The sequence below is a fragment of the Falco naumanni genome, chromosome 13, assembly GCF_017639655.2.
Source record: "Falco naumanni isolate bFalNau1 chromosome 13, bFalNau1.pat, whole genome shotgun sequence".
NCBI classification, from domain to species: domain Eukaryota; kingdom Metazoa; phylum Chordata; class Aves; order Falconiformes; family Falconidae; genus Falco; species Falco naumanni.
The window spans coordinates 10,047,402-10,072,628 of NC_054066.1; the positions used below are offsets into that span (position 1 = coordinate 10,047,402).

General features: G+C 38.2%; 1 protein-coding gene across 5 annotated transcripts in view; it reads left to right on the plus strand.

Annotated features, from left to right (window-relative positions):
* Positions 1-25,227, plus strand: part of ACSL3 (acyl-CoA synthetase long chain family member 3) — a 49,598-nt gene that overhangs the window by 20,334 nt on the left and 4,037 nt on the right. For all 5 annotated transcript variants that reach the window (XM_040612705.1, XM_040612701.1, XM_040612702.1 and 2 more), the window contains 11 exons: positions 5,885-6,062; positions 12,168-12,277; positions 13,568-13,706; positions 15,485-15,635; positions 16,237-16,360; positions 16,620-16,691; positions 17,121-17,260; positions 17,979-18,151; positions 19,237-19,311; positions 20,295-20,486; positions 21,753-21,867. In XM_040612705.1, the coding sequence (XP_040468639.1) occupies positions 5,885-6,062; positions 12,168-12,277; positions 13,568-13,706; positions 15,485-15,635; positions 16,237-16,360; positions 16,620-16,691; positions 17,121-17,260; positions 17,979-18,151; positions 19,237-19,311; positions 20,295-20,486; positions 21,753-21,867 (1,469 nt within the window). The remainder of the gene's footprint in view (positions 1-5,884; positions 6,063-12,167; positions 12,278-13,567; positions 13,707-15,484; positions 15,636-16,236; positions 16,361-16,619; positions 16,692-17,120; positions 17,261-17,978; positions 18,152-19,236; positions 19,312-20,294; positions 20,487-21,752; positions 21,868-25,227) is intronic.

Below are 25,227 nucleotides of genomic sequence, written 5' to 3' on the forward strand. Positions count from 1 at the left end.
TTCAAGGCTTAAATGAAATATTTTTTTTGGAAAAATATTGTGCAGGCTTTAATTGGAAGAGATTTTTTTCCTCTTTCAATTTCCTTTAAGGTGAGCTACAACTCTGCTACTCTGTGATGATGGGGTGTGCACGAGATGTAATTTCAATATAAAACTTCATTAATGGGTTTCAAGGGACTGACTTTACAGTCTTTTCAGTTCAGGCCCGTATTGTCAGTTGCAACTTTGTATTTGTTCAGAGGCATTTAATAATGCGGCTTTACCCAAAGAAGCAAGTCAAGATACCATTGACAGGTTGTGTGTGGATGTGTTAAAGGTCTGTGCTTCTGTCTTAGAAGTTGTTAACGATACGCTATGAAGGCAGTTAAGATCAGTTTTCCTGCAGATGAAAAAAATTATCTGTTTTTATAATAAAGGATTCCTTAAATACTATGGATTTTAATTCTGATGTTTTAGTGTTTAAAGTAGAATTTGGTTAATATCACAATACGTGGCAAAGTTTAGTTCTGTTAAGAACCTCTAATTGTTGCAAAACTCCCTCCCAGCTATAGAGTTATTTTTCAGTATGGATGAAGTGCTGGGAGAAATGGTGACATACAGTCCCTCTTGATGCACATCTTGCTGCCTCGTTGCCCTAAAAAGAAACAAAAAGTTCATGTCATACAAAGTGGGCTTCTGAGCATAAATCAGAATTTTGGCACAGTGGTCAGTGCTTTGTTTTTTAAACATAATTGGTAACGTAGGGCTTAAGCAACTTAGGAGGTTTAGCCTTTTCCATTATGCAAGCAAAGTGTTCTGAATATTGGAAAGCTGAAGAATGTTGGTGTTGACCTACTTAAATTACTTGTTTCTAAGTATTTAGACTTGGAAATTGCCAAAGTTAGGTAATTTTGTCTAAGCTTGACACAACAGTTCATTATGGTCATTGCCATACTTATCCTGGTGTTACTTTGTTCCAAGCTGTGGCATTATCACGTAAGTCTGCTTTTAATTTTCTTTTTTTTTTTCCATTAAGGAATACAGTGTTTCTTAATACCTCATAGCATGTTTTAGCAAGTGAGGAAAATTGGAAAATTTCACAAGACACCTTGTTGATTATAAAGGTTCTTTTCCTTTGATTTTGTCTTTCATACCATGCATCTTTTTATCGCTTGGTTCTATTTAGTGAAAGCAACTTGTTAAAGCTTGTTCGATGCAGCTTTTCAAAGAGATGCCTGACAACTTTAAATCTTCGATATAATGCATATAATTTCTGTACTTCATGGGAGTTGCAAAACTTGTTAGGTTTTTTTTTCCCCTTTCATAAATTGAACAGACTAGTGGGAATGATTGATGCATTTTTGAGGTCATCTGCAAGTGACGGGCAGATTGGAATATAGATCGTGGGTCTGTGTACTGAGTTGCACTACCTATTTAGATTTCTCTCTATGCAAATTGTAATGGGCTAGATTAGCATAATTAATGATTTATTAATGGAGCATAATGTATATAATTATTTATGATGTATATTAATTGAGTAAATATCTCAAAGTAAAATACTGAGCTTCTGATTCTTAGGAGAACTAAGTGTGTTCACACTTATAGCTAAAATTAATTAAAGCTAGATATCTAACATTAAGTTATTCTGAGAGCAGTGATATCCTAGGTAATCTGTAATTTCTTGAATCTTTATGTTATTATATTGTTAAAAAGATTAATTGGTTCCTGTGTAGTTGCCAGAGTAGCAGAAATTTATGGATGTTAATGAAATACAAATACTTGCTTTTGCTCACTTTGTTGCATCTTGCAGTATTTCTCGTATGTAATTGCTTTTTCTGTTTTCTTCTGTAGTGTCCTTGAATACATGGATTGGAGAGCGTACCTATTATTTAAGTCAGGATAAAACACTGTTGAAAATACTTGAGAAATTAAGATGTAATTAATTGGAAAAAATAATTAAGCAGAGCTTAAATTTTATGATGCCAGAAAGATTAACTTTATTCTGCTGGTTGATCATTTTATGTTGTCTTATTTATAGGTTATATTGTCACATGCTTGCTTTTATATATGTTGGTATGTGGATTTTGCTTTGGTTGTGTGTGTGTGTGTTCTGGTTTTGTTTTTTTTTTTTTTGTTGGAAAGGGGATGTATTTGTTTTGGGGGTTGGTTGCTTGTTTTGTTTTGAAAAGAGCTTGTAACAAAGAACAGAATTAATGGCAGCTTAATAAGTAAGACATAGTGGGGGAAAGTAAACACTTTTGGTAGGGGAAAGTGATGTGTCTAAAGCCTGTGAGACTTAAGGTGAAAGAGTAAGCAAGTGGGCAAGCACCTGGGAATTCAGAACGTTACAATTATAACTGAAACTTGATGTGAAGTTGCAGGAAGGTTCTTGCCAAGTTACTGAGCAGTAAAAGGATAGCTTATGATATTGAAAAACCCAGGGTGCTATGTAAATAATGTTTGAAGGTGGGGGGGTTCAGAAGTGTTCACCTTCAGTCCATGTTTTCATATGAGAAAAGCCAAAAATAGATGTTTCAACTTCCTTTTGTATTAATACAGTTTCTACAGGGAGATGTATTTAATTTGTGATCGCTGGTTCCCACATTGTAGTCAAGGTTCTTCAAGCCTTATAAGCCACTTGAAAGGTAACTGAGGTCAGGTAGTTTAACGACTCCACGTGTGCCTGCAGCTTTTTTGAGAACATTTAATGACACCTTGACACTAAAAATTTGAATTTGGTTGCCCTAAAATACAGACTAAAGAAATGTTCGCTGTGCGGCAAGTTTTTAGTCTGTATACTTTGCTGGATTTCCAGTACGGATACAGTATTGATATTTACTAATATTTTCCAATGCAATTAAATATAACCGGACTCATTTTTAGTAGCTTTAAGTACGTTTAAGAGCTGGGGCGCTAGGGGGCAGTGTTCTCCTACGTAACGTGGTGCTTCCCAGCAGGCGTTCAGAGGCGCTGTCTGCTCTGAGATGCAGCTTTGGGTTTGTGTGTCTATTTAATCAGTTCTCAATAATCTTGACTTGCCCTTTGCTTGCAAGCTCTTGGGCACTTACTTTCTGCACGTGTGTAAGTAGTTATCTAGCAGAAATAACTTCTGAAAGTTGTAAAATTAAATGCGTGTGAACATGTAAAAGGTTATGGCGCTTCACGTCAGTCTTAACAGCTGTTGAACGTAGAAACTATCTGTACATTGGAAAATACTAGCAAAGGCTACTGAGGGGAGGGCCGAGAATGGAGATGGATTTGGAGACATACTCAAACATAAGGAAGGATGGGAGAAACCGTAACCTGCTCTGTGTCCTGCAGAAGAAGCATATAGGAAAATGCAGAAGAAAGGGAGATATGGACAGAGGCAGTATATTGATATGTCATAGGGAGGGAATAGAGAGGAAACAGTGGGCATGAGGAGGAAGGGAACATGGGAATTTAAATACATGGAAGGCAGTAAGAAAAGTAAAGCTCAGAATAGCTGCATTGGAAAAGGTCTTCTCATCTGTTTTAACACATCTGTGTTAATAACACATATTTCTTTCTATATAAAAATAACTACAGTAGTGCTGTACTTCCTTTCTATGGATTTTCTAACCCTCTAGGAAAGGAAAGCACTGATAAGGCCTTCTTTCGCTGTTTTATATCAAACTTGTTTAAGCAATGAGGATAAATTATTTAAGATAATAAAAAAAGGGGGAAAAAAAGCAGAATCACAAGTGTTAATCAGAAAGATTGAGTTTTGACCCTTTAATGATATATTATTCCAACTTTAGTGAGGTATGTAGTGAATGGTGGAAATGACCCTGTTCACTTACGCACTGGCAGATTTACCAGAAACAGTAACAAGAATCTGCTTGTGTTTCTTGGCCTAATTATTTGGAAGCAGTATCCCTGAGGCCATGCTCTAGGTAGAGTATAATGATGGAAGGGGTGTCACCCGATTTACTGCTGTAAATTGTTTTCAACTGATGAACTTGTCAAGAATTCACAGGTCTGCCAAAATACTGTTTTGGGGGAAAATGCTCCAAATTTGAATTAAAATTCCAAATTACTGAAGTTTGGACGGACAGGAAGAGATGCAGTATTTTCTTTGGAAGCAGTAAAATTTTTCCACACTAGAAATATCTTGGTGTGCTGAAACCGAAAGGAACTCCCAGGTCCTTCTCCTTGGGGGGCTGTGGCTGTGAGCGCCAGCAGCGTGTGAGCCCTCCGCACACGAGGGCAGGCAGCAGTTCTGCTGGGGTTCTCTCACCGGTGCCAGCAGAGAAATTCACCGTGATCTTTATTCTCCAGTAAAGTTTTTCGCTCTGAAACAGCTGATTTGCCAACGGAGCTGAGTTTCTGTAAAGAAAACAGGAAAACCTGAGCAGATGCTGGTGTGAGGAAATGTTTATTTTCTGGTGAAATTGCTAAGTATTGCTATTGTTGGCAGGTATTTTTGTTCTGTTTTGTGAAATAATATTTTCCCTTAAACATTTCTGAAATTTTCAAGCACAGTTGCACATGTACCTGTCCAGAGTTAAAGATTTGTCCTGCTAAACAAGTAGGTTAATGAGCAATATGCCGCCAATATGCAGCAAGGCTGTAGTAGGTACAACTCAATTACCCAATAGTTTACTATATATAGCAGTTTAAAAAGCGTGTTTTGATTAAAAAAACTATTAAATTTTATTTTTCTTTAATTATTCATTTTATTCAGGAAGTGGATGTAGAATTACAGAATTGTTAGAAATGTAGTTACATGCCAAAGAGTTGTTAGGTTTTACAGCCCACAAGTTTGAAATTTAGTAAAAGATGAAAAATGAAATGTGGAAATCGGAATGGGGGAGGAGGGAGAAGTTTGCTTTTCTAGCTCTTGTTCTTAGTGTTTGCTTGCATGTGTTACTAATGCTGTGTAGTCAAAGGAAATGTCTGAAATACTTGACTAATAAAAATCACATTTTTTAAAAAATTAAGGTGCTTGTACAAACCAAGATGGATAAGGTATAATAACTTAGTCTGGATTTTCAATTTAAGACATGTTCATACTACATCTGTATATGAAAATATCTAGGATATACTCAGAGATACCCTATTTCTCACTCAGTAAGAAAGTGGTACTGCAAGGTGTACGTGCACACACAGAAATCTGATAAATAGTGACTTGTAAAATTGGATTTGAATTTACTGTGCACCAGCTTTCCCATATAAAAGAGAAGTGAGATTGCTTAATGTTTTCCATGACTTTTCAGTACTGAGACTTGCCAGCAATTTCCAGTCTGGTCTTCTGTCCCACTTCTGTTTGACAGTAAAAAAGGGCAAAAAGATTACTCTTCTTCCCCCTGAGCATTTGTTTTGGAACAAACAAAGGAAAAGGGATCTCTCCATTTCAGACTGAGGACTCAATGATACCCTGCTTTCTGGATTCCAGTTTCACTGATTTTTTTATTTTATTACTATTTTTGAAGTAAGAATAAACACTTAAATATCATATGTGTGTAGGAGAATTGTAGCCCAAATCTCCCAGAAGCAAATAGAGATATGTACTAGCTAGTGCTTGTCAGCCTTTACTTAAAACACAACAAATCTTTGTAAAAATTAAAGGCATATGGGTCAGATAACCACGGCTGTTCAGAGGGCTTCTGAAGCTACAATATATGGTGGGATCCGTGTGCTTTCCTAATGTGAAAATAGAAACTGAGGTGATAACATGTGTGGAGATATTGCAGTATTTGTGTTGGAACTTCCACAGTCCCTGTAGTTTTTGGCAAGAATATTATTCATTATCTTGAGTAAACTGCTGTCATAATTCAAGCAAATATTACTTCAAACATCTGTGGTTTCTTGATGTGGATGAAGATGTAGTAGGACACGTGTTAAGAATTTTCGTTTTCTAAATTGAATTTATTATTCTTATTAGGTCATCCTTGGCAAGTACACCTGGCTTTCATATGAAGATGTATACATTAAAGCTGTTAATTTTGGAAAGGGCTTAGCAGTATTGGGTCAGCAACCAAAGACTAACATTGCTATCTTCTGTGAGACCAGAGCCGAGTGGATGATTGCAGCGCAGGCCTGCTTTATGTGCAACTACCAGCGTAAGTATGCGTCCTTCCTAGAATTTTTGTCTTTTGATCTTACAATGCAATCTGAAAATAAACCTTTTTCTTACTTTACTTACTAAGAAAACTTTATTATAGACTTTATACAGAATGTTTAAAATTACAAATAAAAAATACCATGTAAGGTAGAGACTGCACTTTGTAGTGTTTTGCTTTATCAAATAGAGAAACTCTTATGTGTTTGCAGTTGCAGTATGGTTTTGGTGAGTGTAGCTTGCTCAATGGAATTTGTGAGAGGTTTATTTTCTTTCAATCTCAAATCGGTACAGATTCCCAAGTTCCTAAAAACAAACAAACAAAAATCACACATGAATTCATTAAATCAGTTTCAGGAGTTGATGTCAAACCTTCATCTGTGCTTATAAGTTTTAACTGGGTATTTTATCAGTTCTTCAATTTTGGTTTTGGTTAGAGTTTATTGTATTGTTATCTCTAAAAGTGAAAAGGCATGAGTAAGTCCTGACCTTATTTTGGAGACCTTTTTCAATTAAAAAGTTGCTAAGCAACCTCTTTACCAACCCGTAAGTCTTTCCTTAACTCAAACCTTAGACTGAGCTGACTTTTTTTTTTAGTATTTTTCTTTCTTCTTTCTGCCTCTTGACTTTCTCATAGTCCATTGCATGCCATTTAATACATCCTAATCTAACCTGAGTGCTGACTTGAGATTATGCTCAAGGGCAAGCTTCAGCCCTAGTTACTGCTTCAGAAACTTTTAGTTTTGATGAGCTGTTTAAAGTCAGCCTCTGTCTCATTCATAGTATCCATTTTAATCATACGCTAACTGGATTCTTAACTGTGGCAGTGGACTGAGACTAGATTCTCTGACCTGGATGACACTTCTGACTTTCTCATGGAGTGAGCGTAAGAGAAGTCTTTTGGGCTCTTCTGTCTGATGACAGTTGTAGTCCCATTCGCAAGTTCCAGTTAAATATCCTTTAGGTTTCTGCTGTTTTACTGTGTAGACCACTGCTCCTGGGCCAGGGCTGAACCTGCTGACGGAGAAGGTGCTTTCTTGGCAGGATGTGTGCACTGGGCAGTGGCAGGCTGTCCTGGAGGTGCCTTTGAGGAGTGGAGAACAGGGCAGGCTGGCTGGAGGTGTCATTGCACAGCTTCACAGCACAGGGCAGACACAGATGCGAAGCCAAGTCAGCTCCCCTTTCACTTGAGCCACAGCTGTGTCCGAGGTACATCTGCATGGTGGAAAACCGCTATGTACCCAGCGTGGTGTGAACCTGGGCACAAGGATATGTGTAGGAGCTCTAGGCCCATTTTTCTTGCTGAGAAACCTATTGAGTGCTGATCTCAACTTGGTATAGGAATTGTTTTCCGATGTCTGTTTCATCATCACTCCCTAATATGTCATTCGTGTCACTGGAAGCTCAACCTGGCTGGGTTCTGTGATGCACCAAGGGGGATGTTTCTCATTTTCCCACAGGGCACTCAAGAGGCTGCGGTTCCTCACAGGCTTTGGCCTCTTCTCTTGCATGCCCCATATACATAGACATCTGCCAATAAGAGATGGACTGTAAAAGCCACATGTGCAGAAATTTTCGATTTACTACCTACCCACACTAAAGATGTGTATCAGTTACAATTTTCTTGTTAGGCTTGCTTCCAAAATCTGAAAAAAGTTTATCTGAGTGGTCCCTCTCTGCTCTAAGCATGAGTCTGTTTCAATTTGAGAGGCCATATGTTCATGAGAATATAGCAGTTTTAAATAAGTCTTTACTGCAGGTTTGTGTGAATTTTTTTTTTTGGTTTATACCCTTACGCTGTAGTATTCCCTCAGTTTTAAAGGTGGAATTGGTTGCAAGATGGTAGTGCCGCATCCCACACGGTTTCACAATCGGGCTGTTTGCCTGGTGCGATAACAGGCTCTGTGGACAAGGACAGGTGGATGCTGCATACTGACTTCAGCCAGGCCTTTGACATGGTCCCTGTAATATCTGTACAACCACACTATTAAGGTAAAGAATGGATAAATAGGTAAGACGGATGGAAAATTCATTGGACCATTGGCAGAAAGGATTGTAATCAGAGGGCAAAGTTATTTGCCAGCCCTCAGGGACTGGTGTTGAGCCCAGTACTGTTTAATGTCTTTATGGAAGGCCTGGGCAGTGGGGCAGGTGCAAACATGGGAGGTCACAGCCCGTGGCAAGTTGTAGGGAGTAGCCAGTAGGCTGGAGGGCAGGGCTTGTGTCCAGAGGGGTCTGTCAGCTGGAAAAGTGGGCTGTCTGGAACCTTGTGGAGTTTAGTGAAAGCAATTACGAATTCCTCTGTGTGTGCTGGAATGCCTTATGACCAGTATAGGCTGGGGGACAGCTGGGGAGAGAGAGAGCAGCTTTGCAGAAAAGGACCTGTGGGTGCTGGTGGACAGTGAGTCAACCATGAGTATGCAGTGCCACCTTGCAGCGAAGGCCGACAGCATCGCGGGTGGGAGTAGCATGAGTGTAGCAGGTAGGTGCAGGGAAGCAGTCCTTCTCCTTTCGTGATGTGAGACCACATCTAGGGTTCTGCGGCCAGTTTGGGGCTTCCCAGTAGGAAAAAAGAGACATTGACGTACTGGAGTGAGTCCTGCAGAGGGCTGCCAAGATGCTGAACGGGTGGGAGAATGTGACATACGAGGAGAGGCTGATAGAGCGGGGTCTGTTCAGCATTAAGATGAAGGAATTCATATCTTGTTGCTGTCTACAACTATCTAATGGGAACGTACAGAGAAGATGAATCCAGACTCTGCTTAAAGGTGTGTTTTGGTAAGGCTGGAGGCAACAGGCTCAAGTTAAAACACGGGAAAATTTGATTACATATTAAAGATGAACTTCATTGTGAGAGTGGTTAAATCTAAATCTCTAAATCTAAAACTCTAGAACAGGAGTCTAGAATGGTTGTGAAATCTCCATCATTGGAGATACTTAAAACCAGACTGGCCATGGCTCTGAGCACTCTGCTGTAATGAACTGTTTTGTGCAGGTGATCTTCCCAGGTGCCTTCCAGCCTAAACTCGGTGGTATTTCTTGTCCGTTCTTCAGTGAGTGGCTGCTGCTGAGGTCTGCTCAGGCTGCTGTTGGATGAGATGCCTGTGTTGCTTTTAAACTACGTGTCTTCTAACACACTGTATCAGTTCAGTTTTATCACTTTTGGGATGTGTTAGATCCCTAGTGACTATCCTGGGAATAAAATGCAAAGGCTTCTATCAGTTATTTTTCCTTTAGAAGTGAAGTACACTTACAAATCCTAGGAAGATTTTACAGTTTGGGCGAGGGGGGGGAATACATCTGAGATAGTGGATGGATGTTGTATGCAGAATAGTGTGCATATGTTTTTGATTTTGTTGGATTAATGTTTTCAATTCCCTTATTGAGTGGGACGTGCTTCGGCACACTGTTTGACAGGGTATTTAGCATCTAAGCTGTACGTCATCTTACGTGAATTTGGCTGACTTGTGTATTGGCAGATGATGGTGATATGCTGTATTCACAGTTAGTTTGCTGAATGAGTTATAAAATTGTGTGGCAAGACATTGCTGAAGTTCTTCAGTTTACGACTTTCACAACAGCTAACTGCTGTGGTACTGTTGTAAAATTCTTTCTGATTGTGAAGTGCATTAAATCTGATGGTATGTGCCCAGAACTGATGTCAAGAGGGCCAGGTTCATCTGCTTCATACATACATAGTGTTGGAGAGAATGCCTTTTGCACTACAGAATTAAAATGGGGAAAGTAATTTTTGTTACTGATTACTTGCACAAAGAAGTGGGTTTGTGATTAGAAATGTTTGCCTGATTGTAAATTTTACATTGTTTGGAGCTGTCTTGTTTTTGCAGGAGGTAGTGTAGGATTGCTAGTTCAAAAATGGAAAAAAAAAAGTACTAACATGAAAACAGTTTTTTCTTCCAAAGTATCTGCTCTTAATCTGTGTGAAGAGCTCTTCATCAGTGTAGGCAGATAAAACATCTACGTGTATTACCAAATAATGAAATAAATAGGAAAGGTTGTTTTGTTTTTCAGTCATGCTTTCCTGAAGCTTGAGCAGAAGTGACTTTGTCGGTTTATTTGGCTGAAGCCTTCAGAGGTAGATTTTGCTTTTTGTTGATGTACGATGGATGCTGAAATAGTGTAGCATTTTAGTTACTTTGAAAAAAATGGCAAAAGTTTTATGTTTGTTTCTTTAGGGCAAGGCTTTGTTCTTGTATATTAGCTGGCAAATTCAGTGGTGTTGAGATCTTTCTTTTTGTCAGACTTCTAGAGCAGTATTCCTAGCAGAAGTTCAGGTATCAAAGACTTGCTTGTACTATTGCATGTGTAAAGATGAACACACAAGGTAATCCCTTGTCAGTATGTTTTTAAGAGAACGAGGAGAGGAAAATGACCTAAACTTTCAGATTTGCCTGCAAAAGGTTGAGGTGACAGTGTGGAGAAGTGAGAATTTCACAGATCAGAGTCATTGCTCAGGTTTTTTTCTCTGTGACATCCGTCCACCATCATATAAATGGTATCTCCTTCTTTCTCTTCAGCTCTGTCATATACCTCTAAGTTATCCTCGACGTATTTATTTATAGCTGAGTAATTAACTGCATAAATGGTTATTTCAGAGATTATGCTTTTCTTTCCAGGCAGTGTGTTGTCTTGATTGTGCTTGTTGGCTTGGGGAAACTAAATTTCTGCTAGATGTTTATATAACAGGGGTCACTGCAGTAAGGAGGGAGAGCTCGTGGGAACTAGTAGAGGCACTCTTCTGGACTTTGCTCCCACCAAATTAAAGAAAACACAGTGCATGTGCATTTGCCCTGCAACAGTTCTGAACTATGATGGACTGTTTTAACAAGGAAAAAATAAGTAGAGGTCAACTATTTACTTTTCTGTGTAAGAAAACTGCTTTTGAGTCCTTAATATGCTGCACTGGGTTAGTAACTCCCTGGATTTCAGATCTTAGAACACAACAGAGTTCGACTTTTATTTTATTTTTATTTTTGCTGCAGTGAACATCGTATAGGTACAGCCTTAACATATGAGGGAGTGTCTTCTTTTAATAATTATGTTGTTTAAATATTCAGCTAAATCCAGACTAAAATACAAATACATTCAGATACCTAACGTGACAAAACTTCCAGCTTTGATGTTGTAATTGCTGTGGTGATTGACCTTACAACTTTTTTGTGATGCCCCTGTTTAGCATTCTGCTTGGAAAATAGGAAATCACTACTTTTTTGAGAGCAACACCTCTCTTCCTTTTTTGAGCTGCCTTTTTCTTCCCCTGTCTCTTCCTGCCTTTTCTCATGCAGTTCCCATAAAAACGGCAGGGAATTAAATATGACGTTAAAATCGTTTATACGAAGTAATTGTGGCATACACTCTATTGCTAACAAGCTGCCCTTAAATGCAGGAAACAGTGTTTCTAATAGTGAATTTCCTGAATATTTTCTTTCCTTGCTGTTCTGTACTGATGTCAGTTCAATGTCTAATGATTGTGATGATTCAACCTTTACTATGTTGTTTTAAAAAGATGGGAGAATGTAGTAGTTACGGATTTATTGAGTGTGATAATTAATCCGCTGATGACAAGTATTACAGTAATGTCCTATTAGCAGTCAGTTGTAAAAGGCTAGTAACAGAGCACGTGAATTCTGAAAAGAGAAGTCATAAATGAAAGCTGTTTCTTTCCTGTGTACAAGAGGACAGTTAACAGTGTATTAAACTGAGAACAGATGCCTACTTTTAAAATGGTAAAAGCCATGAAGGTATGAGAGCAGATCTAGAAGGGAGCGATATGAGGTTCCAAAACCACATTACCTTTAGTTAGACTTTTACTGCTTTTCAGGGTCTAACTAAAACGGTCACATAGACAGTGTTTGTTCTCAGTGGTTGTTCTTTATTCTTTCTGGGAGTAAATGAAAATTATGCTGTATTTAAATTCACGTAATATGGGTTTTTTTTGTAAAGCACAAAACTATACCACCTTTATGTTAGCTGACAAATATTTTTACTGTTACCCAACCCAGATTAATCTCAGCCCCTTATTGTAAACTATACTTGAAAATGGAACATGGAGATTTCACCATTTTACCCCCATTTTCTGTTTTAGTTGTTACTCTATATGCTACTCTGGGAGGCCCAGCAATAGTACATGGCCTAAACGAAACGGAGGTGACCACCATCATTACCAGTAAAGAATTGATGCAAACAAAATTGAAGGTCAGAAAACTGTTCTTTGTCTGTCTCTTTCCAGTGTATCTGTTCATTATTGTTAAATGGCCTGGTTCCACTGTACGGAACAATGATTTACTGCCTTTCTATAGGGCAGGCACTTCTTCTAGAATAAGATTTATGTATCTGTCTTAATGTACAGAAAAAATGGTAGTTGGTCTTCAGTGGGAATTAGGCTCCTCAAAGACTGGAGAACAGGGCAAGCACTTTGCACTGTTGAAGAGCTCAGTGCCACCTGGAACACCTTTACAAGAAACTAGGTGGACTTAGTGCCTAAATTTAACATTTGAAGCAAATGGGAAGAACAGGGAAAAAAAAAGGTATGAACTGTATATGAATAGCTAAATGTGATCAACCTCCTGATTGATTGATGGATGTTTTCCCAGCAGAGAATGGCTCTTAAATCTAAAGATGGATGCTTGGAGAGTTAGAACTGGTTTCCAGTACAGGGAGGAAACCTACTAAACATTAGAACAGTCAAAAAACTTTTCCCATTACTGACACAGATTGAATACACAGATGGAACAACTAATCTGCATGAATTTCATGATCATGTGTTTTGGGGGAACTAGACCTTTCACATAAGAGAATTGTTTTAATGAAAAACTAAAATTATTGCTGAATTTTGAATGGGAACTTCCCAAACTTTATCTTTAAAGTTACTAGAATGACAGTATGTATACAATGCACATTTATTTCAGCTTGCAGTAAGAGTATGAGTATCTTCTGCTATAGGTGGTAATAATCTCTTCTAAAAAATTTACCAGTGCTTAGTGGAAGAATTCACATTTTGCCTGAAATGTTTAACTAGTGCTTAACTGATAATTTTCTGTAGTTTTGTTAGTTGTTGCTTATTTGAAATAGCATAGTAATCAAGGAGCAACATAAAAATTGTTAAGAGCTCAGTATCACCATTTTCTCTGTGTTCTATGAGTGGAAAGTCAATTACCTCTACAAATCATTGCAGTCTTACTTGTGGGCTTTTCTTGAAATAAGACCCAGATCAGTAAATTGTTGGAAAAGTTTTTGGACTTCTAAGTGGAAGGTTCAATCTGTCCTGCAAATCTCGATATGAGAAGTTTCAAGCTTTGGAGCTGTTTGAGCTAGACAAGTTTATCCTCTGATATTTTAAAACCTCAGATACATTGCCAGTACTTTTTTTTTTTTTAAAATGTATACAGTAGATAGTGGGTGGGGGGTTTTTTGGTGGTTGTTTTTTTTTGCTTTTTTTGGCACAAATGTCATGTTTAATTTCTGAACACATGTTCGTGTCCACAGGAAATTGTTTCTCAGGTTCCACTGCTGCGACATATTATTACAGTGGATGGCAAACCGACAACATGGTCAGAGTTTCCCAAGGGTGTCATTGTTCACACTATGGCTTCTGTGCAAGCAATGGGGGCCAAGGCAGATATGGGTAGGTTATCTCTTCTTTTTATTTCGATCATCTAATTTGTTGTCCTACTTTGACCCTGTTGACATAACCTGGGATAATTGCATATCCCCAAAATTATGCAGTGATTAACCTTTTATCATCTGGTTTTTCTTTAAATAAAATCTGTAGAGGTTTTTTAGTTTGGTTGCGGTTGGAAGTGGGGTGGGGTGTATTTTTGTTTTGTTCTTTCAATGGAGTCAGATGCTTTTATTAAAAAGTCTTCTCAACAACCGTGTGTCACAGGTTGAAGAATATGATCAGACATATTAGAACCAGGTTATTCAGAACACACAGAGAAAATTATTGTGTATTTTATAGCAAAAGACATCAGTCATCAGCTGCCATTAAGTTTTGTTAAATTCACAAATAACAATGTACAATAGCCATTTAAATCTGATAGAACTTGGCCTCTTGTATTGCATTTCTGAAAGTATCAATAGATTTCAAGACATTTTCTAGCAGATTTCCAATCTGTGTGAAATTTTTAGAATTCAGAATTTCAGAAGATGTTTTAACTGTTATGATAATTTTTTTTTCTTGGCTCTGAAGAGCTGCTAAACCTAGTATCTTAAGATTTCATTATATTCAGTAGTTGCTTTCTTCTGTTTTTATTCTTTGCGCTTTCATTTAACCACTGAAGGCACATTAATGTTGGATTGAATTTTCTTTTAGGATTAGGTTAGGTAGTTAATCCATGTGCTGTTGATCAGGGCAATGGCAGGTTTGCTCCCAATGTTGTGACCTCAATTTCTTTAAAAGATAGTTTTCCCTTTTTGATGTACCAGTTTTATGCACTATTAAAACTGGTTCAGACAACACCAACATAATATTTTATGGCTGTTATTAATTAGGTCATTGAGATCTGTTTGTGGTATGTAAAAAGGTGTCTAATGCTCCTTTCTTCAGTCTAAATACCACATCCTATATGCTGTAATAAAGGAATGTTGTCTTTGTCAAGTTAACCATTCATAAATTGTGGAATACCGCAATGAATTGTTTATGGTCAAGCCTTTTAATATTATATTAAGTACTTGAGTTGGTGCTGATGCTTTTTTCCTCCATGGTGTTTATCACGTAGAATGGACAGGCTTCAGTGAGTGGGACGTTACTAAATACGCTTTCACTCTTCTCGTTCAGCATGTATGTTGTGCCGCATGTGTTTGTGCATTATGCAGTTTTCCCTCTGCATAAACACGATTGTTTTTGTATTTTCTTGCTGTCAGTGTAAATATTTGACAAACACCTTAATTCTTTTAAAGCTGTTTAATTTCCTCTAAATATTTATGGAAACTGGGTCTCATGTTGGCTCAGCAGTGCCTTGCTGCAGGTGTTGAGGCAGCGTGTTGTTGCCCTGCCAGGGAGCACATGAGAAAGTAGCTTTGCCAGTGGGGATTGACCGTGTGGCAGCATGGAACCAGTGTGGCATGGCTGCCTAAGGATGCGAATCTCAGCCGCATTGTGGAGAAGCCGAAGCTCTGGCCATTTCTCTCTCGTCTGCAGAAACATGGGAAACAATAGAAGTGTTGCTGTGGTAGACTGGAACAATCGCTGAAAGAATTGCTCGGCTAATACAAAGAAATTCCTACTCTTTGTGAAGGCAATTAAGCTTGACCACAAGCTTTTTAACTGAAAGCGAAATGTAATAGCAGTAGTCATGTAGCGTTGCATTGTAGTGACTGCTGAAACATGAGTGTATCGGATCTCCCAGCACAACAGGCTTTTCACATGTTATGCCTTCTCTTCTGTAACACAAACTACAGGTAACAAACAGCAGGCTAGGCCTGTGCCCTCAGATATTGCGGTGATCATGTACACAAGTGGATCCACAGGAGTTCCCAAAGGAGTTATGATCTCCCATTGCAACATCATTGCTGGGATAACTGGAATGGCTGAGAGGATTCCAAATCTGGGGTATGTACCAGCGGTTGCTTGCCAGCAAATAAAGAAATCATATAGTTGCATATAACTTTAGATTAATTGCTGTGTAAAATATTAATTGTTTTATATTGCTTTGTCTGTGATACATCATACTATGCACTGGTGTCTGAGCATCTTCCAGTACTGCATTAAATGACTACTTCAGGTGCTGTTTGCTCTCTTGTCTTCTGTATGTGGGCAAGACTGGGACACAGAAGCCCATGAGGCTGCCTTGCACGAGAGAGGTTGAAAGCTCCCCTAGGCAGTACTTCCGTGGTTAGTGTTAAATCCTGTGGTTTGTTTCTCTTTGGTGCAGTTTTTTATCTTGTCTGCAGACTTGCCTTTGCAACCGTAACACATGGTTAATTGTCTTGGCATGAGTAGACATCACACTTTGGTCATGCCTTAAACCTATAGTACGTGTATGCAACTTTTGAAACAAACCCCCATATTATTTGAAGTACGCTCTCAAGCTCAAAGGCACTTTTCCACTTTCTGTAGCTCTTCAGTAAGCTCTGTGTAGATTTAGCTGAATGACTCATCTGAGGACCCAGGTTTACGTTGTACCACTAATCTGTTAAAAAATTCTTTACAGGGAAAAAGACATCTATATTGGCTATTTGCCTCTGGCCCATGTTCTGGAGCTGAGTGCTGAACTTGTGTGTTTGTCTCATGGATGCCGCATTGGTTACTCTTCACCTCAGACATTAGCTGACCAGGTATGTTGTAGATGTAAGCCCTTATGGTTAAAAAAAAAAAATATTACTTCAGATCTTTGTAATATTTCTTAAAAAAATATAACCACAAAACTTTTCTGCAGTTCGTGAAACAGGGTTGGTGGTTGACTGGGACTCTGGACTAGTTTTAATTGTTACGGTATAATTTAAATGAATGTAATTGAAAGATGTGCTATGTTGTTCTGTTTCTTATGTTAAAAACATTGAATGTGTCTGCTAGTAAACTTGTTCTTTCCTTTAGTCCTCTAAAATAAAGAAAGGAAGCAAAGGTGATGTTACCACACTTAAGCCAACCTTAATGGCAGCTGTGCCGGTAAGTAACTGAAGGATAAATAATTTTAAAAATTATTTAAAAAACATAATTCAAGTTCTTAACAACAAAATTAATGCAATCATAATTTAAATAAAAAAGGTTGGGGATAAACATTCATCATTTGAGTGTCAGCAGTTTTTCAAAGTTAAAATAGCTATGGGGATTAGATTGCAGTTTTAATTAATCATCTAGTAAATGAATGGAATAAAGGTAGTTGGCAGCAGGCAGCTTGGGGTTAACTGGTGCTTCTGCTCTGGTGTCTGGCTTCCTCGTTTCTGTGAACACCTTGCTATCTCTTAGCAAGTGAAGAGGAAGCAACCTGGGAGTGGGTTGTCATCTGAAATGTACTGGAATTTGTAAGTCACGTTTCCTTTTTGTTGTACTGAATTTAGGATTTGTTTCTTTGAGTTAATCTTTTTATGTAACTAGGAAATTATGGATCGGATCTACAAAAATGTCATGAATAAAGTGAATGAAATGACTAGTTTCCAGCGGAATCTATTTATATTGGCCTACAACTACAAAATGGAACAGATTTCAAAAGGTTACACTACCCCACTCTGCGATAGGTAATTTTATTTTTAATGGTGCCAAAAAAATGCTTATCAGTCTTGCCACAAGAGCAGTATCTGATTTTTTTGTGCTTTTCTTTGTTTCAGTGTTGACATTTTGAACTTGAACAAGTCTGTAATTAAGTGTAAATTGAAACAACATGTCAGTAGTCTGTGTGATGGTTTTAAATATTTACTGACATAATTTAAATAAGTGTTACTTAACTTGAAACTGGAGGTTTGTACTCATTGCATTATTTTCATGAAACTTTAATAATGGATTTATACAATTCTGGGGTAAGGTGGGAAGTCTGTTCCTATAGGTAACTGTAGACTTCACATTTTCACAGAAGTGAATTATAAAATATCTCGGGCTGGGAGGAACCCATAAGGATCATCTAGTCCAACTCCCAACTGTAGTGACACTAAAGGATAATATAATTTCAAGATTTATACAGCTTGTTTAAATTAGTTTCGAGGAGAAAATCACAGAATTCTGCTGTCTTATAAATCTGCATTCTCAAAACATTTAACTCTTCTTCAAATTAGAAAATGTGGAAACAAGCTTAGAAATCTGTGCCTGTGTTTTCAAAAACTTAAACATGCTCCTTCAAAGTTTACCTTGAATGCCTTAAAAGTTTATTTGAAGATGGTAGAAACTTTCAGTTCAGATATAAAATTAGGTACTCTTTTTGTTTTTAAGCAACAAATACATACTCTTATCTTTGCATTTTAGCCTTATTTTCCGGAAAGTACGAATGCTGCTGGGTGGAAAAATTCGCATCCTGCTTTGTGGAGGAGCTCCACTCTCTGCAGCAACTCAGCGGTTTATGAACATTTGTTTCTGTTGCCCTGTAGGACAGGGGTATGGACTGACTGAATCAGCTGGAGCTGGAACAATCACGGAAGGTTGGTGTCGGTGCCTCCCACTGAGCGCCGTGATCCGTGATGAGTGCTCAGCGTGTATCATTTTTGACAGTCTGTTTCTTCGGTGCATGCCACCAAACATAACTGGGGGATCCTGGGAATTACTTGTAATCATAAATGTGTAAAACAGTAGGAGTACTAATTCTGACACATTGTGCTGAAGCTGCTGAACTACCCATCATGTGAATGTTCTCGTTTGTGGTAGAGAAACCTGTAGTAGTGTGAATGGGATCTTGGCATTATTGCACTTAGCAGGTGAACTGAAAAAAAACGATTTCTAATTTTGGTGAGTGTGTCAAGATGTTAGGAAAATAAAAAATGGAATGCAAAAGCCTGCACCGGATTTTAATTTCATGTCACAAACTTAGTGGTTTCAGTTGCCTTTTAGTCCTAAAATTTCACTCCTATTCAGTGGTGGCAGAAACTGTCAGACCTGCTGTTTTTTCCTACGTAAGGATCACATGAGAAGCATCTAAGGCTCATTGCTAGATTATGCCGGATTGTAGAACCTGTGTTAGGTTCCTTGGTGATCCACACATTGCTATGATGTGGGTTTTATGCACGAGGTCTGTGGGAATGGCTTCTTCGGTAGCTTGGAAAAAAAAAAAAAGTGGAATTGCAATACAAATGATGTCGTCTCCAGTTATACTCTTCTGGGAAGGTGTTCAGATGCAGAAGTATTTGGGATTGGGACTTTAGGAACATGCATCAAAACACAGACTCCTTGAATTGTTATGAAATATTGCTGCTTATTTCAGAGTCCTGCAAACACTAAAGTTCTTGTGCTGTTTCTGAAGTATGATCCGCATGGACAGCTTGCTATCAAAGCTGTATTGATATGACTGGAGGTATCTGTAAATACAGCCATCTGTTCTCCTTGCAGGATAAGGATTTTATCTGCATTACCTTTATAGATCCATTGCTTTTTCTTGGAAGTTCTGTTCCATGCATTAAATCTCAGAAATAAACAGCAGTTACTTTTCACTAAATGCATGACAACCAAGGTTTTTTTTCTCATCTGTTTTGGTAAAAAACTTTTCTGAAAAGTGCTCTTTTTTAAATTCTAGTTTGGGACTACACTACAGGGAGAGTGGGAGCACCTTTGGTCTGTTGTGAAATCAAGTTACTGAACTGGGAAGAAGGTGAGAATTTCTGTATGTGATTAAATTACAGTGTGTTTGTAGGAACTTTAGCTGTTTTTATGTTGGACTTTACTCAGTAGTAGTAATTAGACAATTTCTTGGCTTTTTAAATTTTAAATGCTACTTTTACCTATAAAAGTTTGAACTTGGGGGAGAAAACAGGTAAAATAAATTCCTTGGTAGCTTTTAAACTTAAAAATACCTAGACAGAAGCTATCAAGGAAAGTAGCATTTTGACTGGGCTGTGTTATGACTTTCTGGCTACATCATTTCTTTTATTCCAGTCACTATAAATATGTGTATATTGTCTAAATATATACAGCGTTGTACCTGTTTCTCATTTAGATCTTGCAGGAGAGTGTGCGGGTTGTGTATGTCGTGTCTTGAGAGGTGCTGGATTCAGGAGACTTAAGTGCGTGCGTGATACCTGCTGCTGCCATTAAGAAATTAATATAGTCTTCATAATGTTATTAAAATAATTTAAAAAATAGGCATATGGAATGGAATCTTAATGGATGCCATACAAGATATGTTTAATGGGGTTTGAAATGTATTTAGGTGATTTCCTTTCACTGTAGGCTTGTATGTATTGTAGAATAGAAATAATACTTAAGTGTGTTTTAGGCTAATGTGAAACCTTAGGGATTTTTTCTTTCCTAAAATACGAGGTGAAATTTATCTTTTTCTATTTGAGCCTGTATGAAACTGATAGCGCATGTTAGTCCAGGCAGAAAGACTGTGTAGAGATGGCATTTGCCCTCTGCATGTGTCTGAATTTCACTGTTTGTAAACACGTGTTAAATAAATTTTATATGCTGAAAAGAATTGGAACCACCTTTTCTCTTACCGAACTACTTAGGCAAGTGGTAACTTTGGCTAAGGACTGACTTAAGTGTTTAGGTCTATCTTTAAATATTAAAAATGATAGCAATTCTTACTTTGGAATGTATTATAATTCTTGTATGTTAATAAAAAACTTCTAGGTGGATATTACAACACTGATAAACCATATCCTAGAGGTGAGATACTTATTGGAGGGCAAAATGTAACTGTGGGCTACTACAAAAATGAAGTACGAACCAAGAAAGATTTCACTGTTGATGAGAATGGACAGAGGTGGCTGCATACTGGAGACATTGGAGAATTTCATCAAGATGGATGTCTAAAAATTATTGGTGAGTTAATAAATTCAGGTGAACATCTATATACATTTTTCAGGGCTGCTAAATACTGTAATGAACAAAAAAAAAACCCAAACACATTCTCCATGTCTTGACAAGAGGTCTAAAGCCCTAACATGTATCCCAGGGAAATTCTGGTACGTTAACATAAGCTTGTGTTATTAAAAGCTAATTTTTAAAACAATTGCTTCCTTTTAAAACAGTCTTAACATTGACTCCACGCTGTTAGTGTGACTGGGTAGTAATTAAACAGTTAAATATAGGCTAATTGAGCTAGGTAAGCTGCCTGAGGTTTTATAGTTTTGTAAATAATGCAGTTTGATTCAGTGAAAGGGCTCTTTTGGTCATAAGTGCTCAGGGATTAAATAAGCCTTTTTTTAAATCTTTCCGTTCTTTATAATAATATCTCCTTTTTGTAAAGGAGCTAGGGGGAAAATATACTAAGGTAAAGGTGTTACACATAAGCCTGTGATAGGCTCATCATTCTTTGACACCTGTAGGCACAAAAATAGGTGCCCTATAAACTACCAGATGTGTCTGTTGAAGTCAGTGGGTGATTCAGGCAGCTCCTGAAAACTAGGCTTTCTTGGTTTATTATATGAGAAAAATCATAGGTCCCATTGCAGCAGCCTTGCAATGGTCAAAAGGCCATACAGCTACAAAACTATTGCTGGCTTGCACAAAGCAGTGTGAAAGTATATAGCAAAGGAGAGTATATAGCTGCCCTGACAACCAGGTGAGTAAACCTTGTAGTCACCTTCGCCCTTTCTGGGCTACGCACAATAAACCTCAGTAATTTGGGCTTAATTTTCAGTTCCTATGGTTTTTCTTTCAAATAACAGGTGAACGGTTGCTCTTGAAATACGGATTTAGCCTGGGAATAAATAACAAAATGTCACTAAATGGTGCATCCCGTGCCTTAAACGCCTAGACCAGACAGCACAAAATGTGTGCTTCTAGCCAAACTGGCTTCTGTATATTTCTAGTTGTCTTCCATTCACATGACAGTGCTGTCACGTAGGAAATGCTGTTCTGAAGGCAGAAAACGCGTGGAATTGAAATCTGTCTCATATTTACGTGAGGGACAGATTGATAAAATGAATAGTCTGGAAACCTGATTTTAAATATTTCCAGTACATTCATAAGACATGAGTCAGTTTACCTTTTAGCATTTATACGTATATTTCAGAAAAGTATAAAATCCATGTCTAAAGTTTTGTGTTCTGTAATTTAACATTTAATTCCTTTTTTCCTCAATAGATCGTAAAAAAGATCTTGTAAAACTCCAGGCAGGAGAATATGTTTCTCTTGGCAAAGTAGAAGCAGCTCTAAAGAATCTTCCACTGGTAGATAATATTTGTGCGTATGCAAGCAGGTAAGAGGCAGCTGATACTTTGCTATTGCTGTATTCTTTGTCTGTCCTGCTGAAGCTGTAAGCAAGATTTTTTGCCACTCAATGTGTGGAATTTTTTAAAACCAGTTGAAAAAGGATTGTGCTTGTAATACAATGGAATAACTTCATCAAAACTAAAACATCTGAAGCTTTTTATTTTTCTTCTCCCGTGTTTTTGTCACTTGTAAGAAAATGCCAAGAATGAGTCTTTCATTCCCTTTTCCCCAACCTGAAAAGCAGCTAAGCAATGACTGCTTTCATAGTGGACACCACTTAAGCACTTTAGCGAATATTACCTACAGAAGCCCTAGGACACCTTGTTCCTTGCTGTGTTTAGCTGTGATCTGTTCTTCAGAGGAAGTACTGTTGTCTTTCAGAGGAAGGCGGGGGGGAAAAAACCGCCAACAGCCCAGAAGCTGGCTTGTGCATTAAAAATACTTTTATTTAACCCCTGCACTACACCAGCAGAAGCCTTGAAGCTTGAGAGAAAACACTTTGCAAATACTATGCAAATGCACAATTAATAAATGATGATCAAATGTCCTTTCTCCTTGCTTTCTACATGTACTAATCAATTAGGCATATAAGGGCTCAAACACATCTTAAGTTTATATTTTTGGAATTTCTTACCTGTGCATAATATAGACTTTCACGTATAAATATACTTCAGATGATCTTTGTTTCCTGTTGTCATTTTGATGTTTGGAAGGTAATTTTGGAGCTTCTGAATGATCAGAAATACTCTTATTGCCAGTATGGCCAGAAAAAGCCCCATTTGATAAGTGTGATTGAAAGAGGCTAGGACAAGCGTACCAGAGAATTGCTCAGTGGTAATAAATAGAGAATTAACTTTTGGTTTGTTCACCTGGTTCTCTGTGGTATTTTCTTTGTGTTAAACTAATGGTAGTCATCCTGTAGCTTCAGTTTTGACAGTTTAGGATCAATAGACTAATGCTCACGTGGCATGCCACTGCTGAGAAAACTTCCATTATATGAAGTTTTATTTGTGGTTTTGACTCACTGCGTGAGTCTCGTGTTTGCTTGTTTGACTGCCTGAGATTATGTGCCTGTTCTGAGCACCTTTTGCAGTCTGTGGATAAGAAGGTTCCTACAGATGGCAACTTCTGCTTTCTAGGATTGAAGTACACTTTTGGAATTGTACTATCAAATTTTGTGTTAATTTCACTGGGTCAACATAACATTGGAGGCTAAAATGCACTTGTCAGACAGGCACATGACTCTGATAGTCTGTGTCTTGCCTATTACTTAAAAATAGGAAAACCAATGAGCAATTTTTAAAGGTAATTTACAAACGAGTTTTGCTGCTACTGCTGTATTTCTTCTTAATACTTTCACGTGTGTAATTTGGCGTAAGTAGCCATGTAATACAGATTCTCTGAATGATTGTCCATATACACACTACACTGGGGCTATACACTTACCTCAGCAGTGTGAGCTCGGAGACTTTTGTTAGCAGTGCCTATGCCCTCTTATCCATCCTGTCTCTCCTTGTACTTTGCCTGGGTGATCTTTGTATGCAAGAGGAGTCCTTCGTTTGTAGCTCTTCTGTCTTCCACATGCAAAAGGATAAGGAGGGCAGACTTCTACGAATGGGTTAAATCTGTGATTTGACCTTAGATCTTGGGGTGCAAAGCTCCTCTGAACGTGTTAGTAGGGAATCAAAAGTGATTACACGGTGGCACTGCTTCAAAAGCTGTATTAATAGACCACTTCAGATAAAATACTTGGTGAGATAAGGAATAAAATGTTTGCTGAAAGAAATCACGATTAGAGCTCCTTCGGAGGTGAGTCCTAGTGCTTTTTAAACACTTCACCCATCCAAGACTCATTCAGTGGGTCTCAAGCATCACGCCAGGAAAATGAGTAGCTCAGTTGCCTGAGGAATGAGCAAACTTCGCAAAAAAACCCCAAGGGAGTTCTCAGCAGGATGCTCCAGGATTGCTGATAAGGACCAGACTTCACAGGATAGAAGCGATGCTGTTGACTTGTAGTATAGGTCTCTTACCACAGGTCTGAGGGCTGTACTGGTAGGATTTCCAGCACAGCAAGGGAATGAGGATACCTAGTGTAGGAGAGATGTTTCAGCAAAATCTGTTAGCGTGGAGGAGATGACTAAGGAGGTCCTGGGGGCTGAATTCTGAAAATGTCTTCCATTGTGCTGTTATGACCTCCAAGGCCAAAGAATCTAGCAAATTCAAAAGATCTACAAAAAGACCAGTAGTGGAGAGGGAGGTAGCAGCGCCAGAGGGAAGATGTAGTCTTCAGGATATTTCGCAAGACAAACAGTGCTTTGGCATTTGAACTGCAACAAGGGAAGATTTCACTTAGTGGTACCGTGAAAAGCTGTGAGGAGGAGTTGTGAGCTCCAAGGTGCTCTTCCCAGGAAAAAGTGTAGTTGGATGAACCTGTTTGTCCAGAGGAAGTATGCTTCTACTCAGAAGGCTGAATTATAGATGAACTGAAAGTTTGAGGCTTGGCCGGCCAACTGCTAACTCCTGTACGCTGTTTCTCCCTGGAGACACTGGTGGTATTGCTGGACATGACCTTAAGCGTGTCAAAAAACTACAGGAACCAGGGATGAAGGTGCCAGAGTCCTTTGTGTTCTGGATGCCTTCTCATACATAATGCATACACGTTACAGAGCAGACTCTAGACAAGGTTACAGTGATTCAGTACAGAGTATCTCATGAGTATGTGTGTGTGTTGCGGGGGGAAATCGGAGAGGCAAAGACAGAAGGCGAGATGCAAGCAGTAAGCGGTACTGAGGCTAATCTGATGTCTTCCTGTACGTACTTTCTTAGAAAAATGAGAACAGTTTTGAGTCAGTCAACAGGCAGAGCTTGTTGAGAGATGATGCCAGAAAATCCTGTATTTGTAATGGACTTTGATGTAGTCTTCGCAGCTGCTGTCAGATGCCAGTTATAGTGCATACCAGTAACAAAGGAGAAAATTGCAATGTACAGTAATCAAAAGGGCATTTGGAGTTAGTATTTGTAAATTATCTTGGAGACCTTAAAGGACAAGCTAAAGTAATTTCCATACCAGGGTTAAAATTCTGTTTTGCATCAGTGGTCTGTCTTGTGAGAACCTTTACTAAATAATAATAAATTAATAAAAAGTTGAAAAGATTTCATAAAACTCTAGATGATTAAGGTGGGACAGGAGCAAAGGTAGAGTGGATCACAGGATTAGAATTCAGAGCAAGCTTGATTAGGTGGAGATCTGCTTCAAAACAGCAGTCAGTTTAAAGAGAGGAAATGTAAATTATACCTAAATAAACTGTAAAAATACAAGACTAGGACCACCAGCTGGTAGCAGTTC